The sequence below is a fragment of the Lolium perenne genome, chromosome 3, assembly GCF_019359855.2.
Source record: "Lolium perenne isolate Kyuss_39 chromosome 3, Kyuss_2.0, whole genome shotgun sequence".
Lineage (NCBI taxonomy): Eukaryota > Viridiplantae > Streptophyta > Magnoliopsida > Poales > Poaceae > Lolium > Lolium perenne.
In genome coordinates, this window is record NC_067246.2 from 301021168 (window position 1) to 301031565 (window position 10398).

At 47.6% G+C, this 10398-nt stretch overlaps 1 protein-coding gene across 1 annotated transcript; it reads right to left on the reverse strand.

The window, feature by feature from the left end:
• Window positions 1-6987: 6987 nt before the first annotated feature.
• Window positions 6988-8770, reverse strand: LOC139838225 (3'-5' exonuclease-like). Its single transcript, XM_071827609.1, has 2 exons — window positions 8514-8770; window positions 6988-7522 (listed from the first exon to the last, which is right to left on the reverse strand). Exons 1-2 carry the CDS (start codon window positions 8768-8770, stop codon window positions 6988-6990), a joined length of 792 nt encoding a protein of 263 aa, XP_071683710.1.
• Between the last annotated feature and the right edge of the window lie 1628 nt (window positions 8771-10398).

Here is a 10398-nt window from a genome sequence, read left to right on the forward strand (position 1 = left end):
TGAAATGCATAGAAGCAAGCCAACTCGAACAACTAAGGTAAATTGTTTAATCATAGCAATTTTCAACTTTTAGTTTCATTTAATCCTAGGGTACAGAAATATTCAGACAGAGCCAAAAAACCCCAGCACCCGATTAAAAGCATCAATTAGACACAATGATGTTAGGATGAAGCCGCATACCAGCCAGCTGCTTCTTCCCAGTCTTTGCCATGCCTGATGTTGATGGGTTGGATATGTGCTGGCACGAAAAGAATAACAATTAGTGACAGCAGATACAACATATGGATGCAATTAAAGAACCAAGCAACATAGGTTCATGTGGATCAACAATCACCTGGTTCACCTTGCTCCTTGAAGTAGGTCAGACCTTGATAGTATTACCTAAGAAGATAACAGGTTATAATCATTAGACATATCCCTTAATACAACAATAGACATGTACACAGAAAAAGCTGTAGGCATGTACAGATAAACAGGGCTCCCAAACTTTGTTTGGGAGAAGTTTCATCAACACAGGATAAAAGGGCAATATAAATGTTCATCGACGAAATATAAAAGGGCATGCCTTGGTAAAGATCTGTACCAAGCAAGATCCGCAGCAGGTAATCATATTATTAACTAGTTGCACCAAGAAACATCTCAGTAGCAGCTAATCATATATGGACTGCAGTAAACTAGATGTACAATCTACAGAGCCCAAGCCAAGTAAAATCCCCCAACAATCATGGACTGGTTGCAGCGAGACCCACGCGAGGCAAGATCCGCATCACTAATTGATTGGTTGGATACAGCAAGCAAGATCGGCAGCAGGTAATCATATAGGGACTGGCAGAAACAGATCTACATTCTACAGAGCCTGAGCCAAGCAAGATCCGCAGAAATCATCGACTGGTTGCAGCAAGACACATGCCAATCAAGATCCGAAGCAAACATGGACTGCTTGCATATAGCAAGCAAGATCGGCAGCAGGTAATCATATAGGTACTGCAGAAAACCAAATCTAAAATCTCTGAGCCCGAGCTGGGCAAGATCCGCAGCAATCATCGATCGGTTGTCGCAAGAACATGCCAAGCAAGATCCGAAGCAACCATGGACTGGTTGCGGCAAGAACCATGACAAAGCCGAGCAACCCTAACCCTGGACAAGCCAAGGAAAGAAGCCATGCCACGAAATCCCTAACCCTAACCATGCCATGCCAAGCAAACCGTAACCCTAGCCATGGCCGACGAAACCCTAAGCAGGCCAAGAAAAGGCCATAGAAGTGGGGGCGAGGGGTCGGGTTGAGGAGGGAACTCGCCTGAAGATCTTGTGGCGAGCGTCTACGCACGCGCGGCCGTCGTCGGCGGGTAGCTCTCCGCTCGTCCGCTCGTCGGAGCGCCGCTCGTCGGTGGCCGTCGGCGGGTGGGGATGAGCGGAGTGGGAGGGGAATTGGGGTTCGCATCGCACCAGAGTGGGAGGGGAATTGGGGAATTGAGGGAGCTCGTACGGGATTTGACTGAAATGTCCCTCCTTTCCAGCTTAGGTTAGTGGCGTTTCGGACATTTGCCCTCCTTTCCGCCTTAGGTTAGTGGCGGGCGGATTCAAAACATTTCATTTGGAGCTGGCGGGAGAAGTTTGGCGGGAGAGTTTTGGGGTTTTGGAGGGTTTTGGGGTTTTGGGGTTTTGGAGGGAATTTTTGGGGCTTTTTTGTGCAAAACAATAATAATTAAATGCGCAATAATGCATATAATTTGGTGTAGGTTAAAATATTTTTAAAAGCAGAATATCATGTAATTAAACGTGTGTCACCTTCATTCCTTTAATGATAATAATATAGGGATATATGAAACTCCTAGAATCCTTAATAATTAAATTATATAAAAAAATCAGAAAATGTTTGGTTAATTAGGTCAAATAATATATGTCTCTTGCACACACTAATTATATGCTTATCATAAGGCATATGCAAGCTTTATCCCATTCTATATACATCAAGATTCCGAACGTGGCAGTTCGATCGTGAAGGATTCTCCTAGCTAGAATGTCGTCTCCGCTCGATTTTTTGGCTCCGTTTAATTTGCCAACTGCGCAAAACGGGGCCGCCGGGACATGCGGTATGGCCGTACCGGGCGCGCGCATGCACCCGTCCGCCAACGCGCGAAACGGAAAACATTTAGCACATAAAATGACGCGTCCTAGACCTAAAAACATGTTTCCCTCCATTTATTGAGCCAAGGAAAGTGTGGCCCCAGTTCAAATCCTCCCGGTCACTTTCCAGCGGATTCGGCGGGACACCGCAGGAAGCGGGAGGGATTCCCAGATGGCTACCGCGCGCATACGGCATGTGATAGGTGGTGCGTAGGAGGTATCCTACCGCTGCGCGGAGGTCTCGCGCAATACTAAAATGCGCACCATGTAGCCCCTTCACAAAAAAAAGCCCTTCCGGCACCCCGAAAATGGAAAAACCGTCGCCCGTGGTTCGGATTGGAAATCCGCGACACGGGCCTTGCTTCCCATCCTAAGGTCCACGCACGTGCCAAATATGGCCTCGTTCTGACAAACTATGTGGTGAAACGGGCCGTTTCCTACTCATTTCCCCTAAAAGCCATAGAACTCCGGGCGTGATAGCCCTATTCGTGAAGGGTTTTTCAAGATAATTGCCGTATCCCAATTCCGTCTTTTGAAGTGGTTACCAGGACACATAAAATGACGCCACGCGGCTCCGCTCGATTTTTTGGCTCCGTTTAATTTGCCAACTGCGCAAAACGGGGCCGTCGGGACATGCGGTATGGCCGTACCGGGAGCGCGCATGCACCCGTCCACCAACGCGCGAAACGGAAAACATTTAGCACATAAAATGACGCGTCCTAGACCTAAAAACATTTTTCCCTCCATTTATTGAGCAAAGGAAAGTGTGGCCCCAGATCAGATCCGGTCGCTTTCAATGGATTCGGCGGGACACCGCAGAAGCGGGAGGGATTCCCAGATGGCTACCGCGCGCATACGGCATGTGATAGGTGGTGCGTAGGAGGTATCCTACCGCTGCGCGGAGGTCTCGCGCAATACTAAAATGCGCACCATGTAGCCCCTTCACAAAAAAAAGCCCTTCCGGCACCCCGAAAATGGAAAAACCGTCGCCCGTGGTTCAGATTGGAAATCCGCGACACGGGCCTTGCTTCCCATCCTAAGGTCCACGCACGTGCCAAATATGGCCTCGTTCCGACAAACTATGTGGTGAAACGGGCCGTTTCCTACTTATTTCCCCTAAAAGCCATAGAACTCCGGACGTGATAGCCCTATTCGTGAAGGGTTTTTCAAGATAATTGCCGTATCCCAATTCCGTCTTTTGAAGTGGTTACCAAGACACATAAAATGATGCCACGCGGCTCCGCTCGATTTTTTGGCTCCGTTTAATTTGCCAACTGCGCAAAACGGGGCCGTCGGGACATGCGGTATGGCCGTACCCGGAGCGCGCGTGCACCCGTCCGCCAACGCGCGAAACGGAAAACATTTAGCACATAAAATGACGCGTCCTAGACCTAAAAACATTTTTCCCTCCATTTATTGAGCAAAGGAAAGTGTGGCCCCAGTTCAGATCCGGTCGGTTTCAATGGATTCGGCGGGACACCGCAGGAAGCGGGAGGGATTCCCAGATGGCTACCGCGCGCATACGGCATGTGATAGGTGGTGCGTAGGAGGTATCCTACCGCTGCGCGGAGGTCTCGCGCAATACTAAAATGCGCACCATGTAGCCCCTTCACAAAAAAAGCCCTTCCGGCACCCCGAAAATGGAAAAACCGTCGCCCGTGGTTCAGATTGGAAATCCGCGACACAGGCCTTGCTTCCCATCCTAAGGTCCACGCACGTGCCAAATATGGCCTCGTTCCGACAAACTATGTGGTGAAACGGGCCGTTTCCTACTCATTTCCCCTAAAAGCCATAGAACTCCGGACGTGATAGCCCTATTCGTGAAGGGTTTTTCAAGATAATTGCCGTATCCCAATTCCGTCTTTTGAAGTGGTTACCAGGACACATAAAATGACACCACGCGGCTCCGCTCGATTTTTTGGCTCCGTTTAATTTGCCAACTGCGCAAAACGGGGCCGTCGGGACATGCGGTATGGCCGTACCCGGAGCGCGCGTGCACCCGTCCGCCAACGCGCGAAACGGAAAACATTTAGCACATAAAATGACGCGTCCTAGACCTAAAAACATTTTTCCCTCCATTTATTGAGCAAAGGAAAGTGTGGCCCCAGTTCAGATCCGGTCAGTTTCCAGCGGATTCGGCGGGACACCGCAGGAAGCGGGAGGGATTCCCAGATGGCTACCGCGCGCATACGGCATGTGATAGGTGGTGCGTAGGAGGTATCCTACCGCTGCGCGGAGGTCTCGCGCAATACTAAAATGCGCACCATGTAGCCCCTTCACAAAAAAAAGCCCTTCCGGCACCCCGAAAATGGAAAAACCGTCGCCCGTGGTTCGGATTGGAAATCCGCGACACGGGCCTTGCTTTCCATCCTAAGGTCCACGCACGTGCCAAATATGGCCTCGTTCCGACAAACTATGTGGTGAAACGGGCCGTTTCCTACTCATTTCCCCTAAAAGCCATAGAACTCCGGGCGTGATAGCCCTATTCGTGAAGGGTTTTTCAAGATAATTGCCGTATCCCAATTCCGTCTTTTGAAGTGGTTACCAGGACACATAAAATGACGCCACGCGGCTCCGCTCGATTTTTTGGCTCCGTTTAATTTGCCAACTGCGCAAAACGGGGCCGTCGGGACATGCGGTATGGCCGTACCGGGAGCGCGCGTGCACCCGTCCGCCAACGCGCGAAACGGAAAACATTTAGCACATAAAATGATGCGTCCTAGACCTAAAAACATTTTTCCCTCCATTTATTGAGCAAAGGAAAGTGTGGCCCCAGTTCAGATCCGGTCAGTTTCCAGCGGATTCGGTGGGACACCGCAGGAAGCGGGAGGGATTCCCAGATGGCTACCGCGCGCATACGGCATGTGATAGGTGGTGCGTAGGAGGTATCCTACCGCTGCGCAGAGGTCTCGCGCAATACTAAAATGCGCACCATGTAGCCCCTTCACAAAAAAAAGCACTTCCGGCACCCCGAAAATGGAAAAACCGTCGCCCGTGGTTCGGATTGGAAATCCGCGACACGGGCCTTGCTTCCCATCCTAAGGTCCACGCACGTGCCAAATATGGCCTCGTTCCGACAAACTATGTGGTGAAACGGGCCGTTTCCTACTCATTTCCCCTAAAAGCCATAGAACTCCGGACGTGATAGCCCTATTCGTGAAGGGTTTTTCAAGATAATTGCCGTATCCCAATTCCGTCTTTTGAAGTGGTTACCAGGACACATAAAATGACGCCACGCGGCTCCGCTCGATTTTTTGGCTCCGTTTAATTTGCCAACTGCGCAAAATGGGGCCGTCGGGACATGCGGTATGGCCGTACCCGGAGCGCGCGTGCACCCGTCCGCCAACGCGCGAAACGGAAAACATTTAGCACATAAAATGACGCGTCCTAGACCTAAAAACATTTTTCCCTCCATTTATTGAGCAAAGGAAAGTGTGGCCCCAGTTCAGATCCGGTCAGTTTCCAGCGGATTCGGCGGGACACCGCAGGAAGCGGGAGGGATTCCCAGATGGCTACCGCGCGCATACGGCATGTGATAGGTGGTGCGTAGGAGGTATCCTACCGCTGCGCGGAGGTCTCGCGCAATACTAAAATGCGCACCATGTAGCCCCTTCACAAAAAAAAGCCCTTCCGGCACCCCGAAAATGGAAAAACCGTCGCCCGTGGTTCGGATTGGAAATCCGCGACACGGGCCTTGCTTCCCATCCTAAGGTCCACGCACGTGCCAAATATGGCCTCGTTCCGACAAACTATGTCGTGAAACGGGCCGTTTCCTACTCCTTCCCCCAAAACAGCGGAACGTGTGCCCCGGCGGGTCAGCCCCCCTAGATTTCTCCGCGCGAGGGTGCACCAATGTAACTTTTCATTCTTTTAGGTTTGTTTAGGACATATACACATGGAGAACCAAGATTGGGACCCTTTGGCACATATACCCGCAGCTAGAGCCATTATCACACGATCGAGGGTGTGCACGATCTCTTGGTTAGGGTTTGGTGTAGGGTTAGGGCTAGGGTTTAGGGGGTAGGGCTAGGGTTTAGGTTAAAGGTAAGTATTTATGGTTAGGTATATGTTTAGGGTATAGGGTTAGGGTTAGGGTTTATGATGCATGGTTCTGCAGCTCCGGTGTCGTGGTTTAGGGTTTTAGAGGGGTTTTAGTGCTCGAAGCCTCCCCAGTTTAGGGTTTAGGGTTTAGGGGAGCTACTTTTGCACCATTAGACCTTGCACCACACTTTAACACATATCATAGGTCCACATGCAAGATTTGGTGGGGTTCCGGTGCTCGGCGGTCGTTCTCCCCTCCTTCCCCCAAAACACGGAACGTGTGCCCCTGCCGGGTCTACTCCCTAGATTTCTCGTGAAACTTGAGGCATACACATATATTATGGAGATGTACATGTAACTTCAAATTCAAATTCGACATACACTTAGAGAAACAAAAAAGATATATAAATCTGGGTGTGAATATTCTACCAGATCTGACAGTACTATTCACATCAGGAAAAGTATGATTTCTCTGATAATCTGAGACGATAGAAGCAAAGTTTCTTGACAAGCAAATACAAATAATTAACTAGGCATGGATCTTGGAGAAGTCGTCAGTAATTGCCTGGCTTCGTCCGCCACGGATTATCACTCTTCGGGCTCTGCTGATCACTCATCTCCGTCGTCCACGGATCATCACTCTTCTGATCAGCACCAGTCCACGACTTCTTCCTCGGGTTACGCCAATAATCACTACTCTTCGGCGCATCACTACGCTCCAGCCACCGCTCATCATTCATCTTCGTCCATTTGCCATGAGGGGGACTTGTCTGCTGGGTGTTGTCGGCTGCAGAAGCCGGTGCCTTCAAGATTGCTAGTTCAGCCAGCCGCGCTTGCAAGTTCAGCATTTAACCTTGCTATTTCAGCTGCAGCATTTCTCTGTGCATGTTCAGCTTCGATCTCTGCTGCCTTGCATTTGCGACACAGACGTCCCCTCAGCTCGTCTTCCTTCTTGCAACCGGGGCAAAACACAAGGTAACGTAGGAAGAACCATATCTTAACGTAGAGCTGGTAGCTCACGTAAGCATCTTTAGCTGCATACTCCAGGTTTAAATTAGACAACGGCTGCTCTTCCCAGTAATTGTGCCTCTCTGGAGGGAATTTGCTCTTCATCTGGCTGTACGACTCGTCGATGATGCTAGTTGCAAGACTAGCCATTCCATCCCTCATTAATTTTCCTCTCTCGTTGAGACCTTTGACGTTGACAATTTCCTGGATATCGATCCAGTTCTCCCTAGGAATTATAATCTTCTCGTAATATAACTTTATAAAATCTGCTGTCTTGTCAACGCTGCAGAACACAATTCCTTGATCTTGAAGGAATGAGCGCAGCGCCGGACATTCCCCGTTGGTCCTGAAAGCAAAAATTTAGTACTTGCGAGATCAACACTTGAATAAAATTTGGGACTACGAAGCTAGTCTATATGCAATCTCATAGCTTGAATATAAAATTTGAAACTACATAAGTTTAGTAAGTTCATGATCAACAGTCTGAAAATTATCTAGTCATAATTCATTTGGTACTAATAGAATGCATGAACAACACTTTTATGAAATGTGTAAGTGCAATTGTTTAGTCATTGAAATTTCATTTTGCATCATATAATTTTGAAACTAACAAAATTCTATTAAATGCAAGATCAAGACTCCGGAAATTTGCTTGTCATAATTAATTTGGTATAATGAAATCCAAGACATGCTAGATGAGCATATGGATAGATTCAATTTGATGCAAAAATTTAGTACTTGCGAGATCAACACTTGAATAAAATTTGGGAATACGAATGTTTAGTCTATGCAATCTCATAACTTGAATAAAATTGACATAAGTTTAGTAAGTGCATGATCAAGAGTCTGAAAATTATCTAGTCATAATCCATTTGGTACTAAAAGAATGCATGACCAACACTTTTATGAAATGTGCAAGTGCAAATTTTTTAGTCATTGAAATATCATTTTGCATCATATAATTTTGAAACTAACAAAAGTCTATTAAATGCAAGATCAGGACTCCGGAAATTTGCTTTGTGATAATTAATTTGGTATAATGAAATCCAGTACATGCTAGATGAGCATACGGATAGATTCAATCTGCAAGATCAGCACACCATGCTTTGTGGCTTTTGTTACACAAAACACAGAAACAAAACTAGTTTTGCAGCTAGCACGGTTTGTAGTTTAATTTGTTGCACTCGAGATTAACTAAAACAGATCAAGATTAACTAAAACAGAGCACTCGAGGGTGACTTGGTTCATCATGCACTAGCGATTAACTAAAATCTGAGCAAGATTAACAAAATCAGAGCAAGATTAAGTAAATCAGAGCAAGATTAAGGTCTACAAACCAGGAAAAGTGGCAGACGAGGACGTGGTTCCTCATGCACAGTTGAGCGACGGCGAGGTAGTTGTCTTCTTCGTGGTTGGGGTCCTCCCGAGTGTACTCGAGATCCAATCCTACAAACTTGTTCTCTTCTTCTTCCGCATACCACTGCGCGTACATCTTCAGGTACTTGCTCATCGTCTCCTCCTCGTTTGTGTAGACAACATCGATCTCCTTGCCGCCATGGACGGTGAAGGTCCTGATCTGAGTAATGGCCTGCATTGCTGACGGCGGAGGAGGCAGAAGCAGTTGCGGAACAGAGGAAGAGGAAGAAGAAGCAGCGTCCATGCCGCGGAGGAGGCAGAAGCGACGGAGGAGGAAGCGGAGCGGAGGAGGCAGAAGCGGCGAGGCAGAAGCGTCTTGGCACGGAGGAGGGTTTTCCGTCTAGTGGGAGTGGAACCGGCAAGAAGCGGAGTGGAACCGTCAAGAAGCGGAGAGGCGGAGGAGGGAATTTCTGATTTATTATAATTAGTAAAAACAGAGAATGAGGGTTCCATTTTACCTGCTGGCCCCTAATCCACATAAAATTACCGGAAATGGCCCAACCCAGTGGTATCTACTGCTAGATGGCCCCACACGTCAGTGGGTGCCATTTTGCCCCACCCACCCCAAAATGTCCTATACCAAAAGCAACTTTCTCCCCTGTCTCACTCTCTCTCACCCAACCGCCACTGCCGCCTCTTCCTCTCCCAACTCCGTCGGCCGAAGCTCCGTCAAGCAGCTCCGTCAAGCACCGTCGGCCGAAGCTCCACTGCCTCCGTCGGCCGAAGCTCAGGTTAATTTGGGGGATGAGCGGGGGATTTTCTAGGGTTTGCCGTACTTAATCTCGGGGGATTTTAATTGGGGTTTTTTTGTCCGAGCGGCGATTTTCCTAGGGTTTGATCGATTCAAAGTAGATTCTAGTGCTAGAGTAGATTTTCCTGGTTTAGATTGATTCAAAACATGTGCTAGTGCTGCTAGTGCGAATGTCAATCTGAACCTAAACATCCCAACTTAGTTTTAATTAATGTGTAATTAATAGTTTCATAGTTCTCAAATTGTTCACTACTTGTTATTAGGTCGACACCATGGACCCCTATGACTATGAAGTTGCCATTTTGGTCCCATCCAAGAAGGCCGTTGAGACCATCGACATCAGCTCATCCTCCGAAGGTGAGGATGGTGCTCTAGATAGGGTTCACGTCAAGCAAGAGAAAGCTGATGATGCTGCAGCAATGGATTGTGCGGTGAGCATGAGGAAGTTGCTCCTCCTCCTCCCGCTGATGTCCATCGACTCGTCGAGGTAAAATATATATATAGTAGTTATAGATGCAGGATATAGGTCAAATGCTTAATTAGTCTCGGTTTGGCATAATAGCTAGTCAATTTGTAGCATTCAAGGAATACTTCAGCTTTCTATAAATACTTGTTGGTTTGATATACTTCAGTTTTAGGAAAACTTTAAACTAGGCCTTATTCCCTGGTTTCCTTATATATGTAGGTCCCAGGATAGAGGCAGGTGAGGAATGGGATGACTTTTGCATGTATCCCAATCTAGTGGAAATGAATCCTACACAAGTTGATACCCTGAGATATCTTGTTGACCAAAAGCGCCCCGCAATTCCTTTTTATGTGTGCACTATAAAGAGTGCAAGTACCGTGGAAGGCTGTTCCAGAATGGTAAATATAATTACTCCATCTCGATCAAGGATGTTTTTGCATCTTTATATGTTGACAATTACTTCATCTGAATGAAGTTTTGCATCTTATAATCTGCAGTACTTCAACCGGAAGTTTACCAAGAAGTACATCTCGACGAATATGCAGCTTCCAGATAATGACTTTCTTGTCTCTTACAGTGAGAGACATGG

Bases quoted from the DNA above. Each gene is read 5' to 3' on its own strand.
- LOC139838225 (XM_071827609.1), bottom strand. From the start codon at position 8,770: ATGCAGGCCATTACTCAGATCAGGACCTTCACCGTCCATGGCGGCAAG. The intron at 7,523-8,513 runs GTTTGTAGACCT...TTTTGCTTTCAG, and splicing joins CTCGTCTGCCACTTTTCCTG to GACCAACGGGGAATGTCCGG.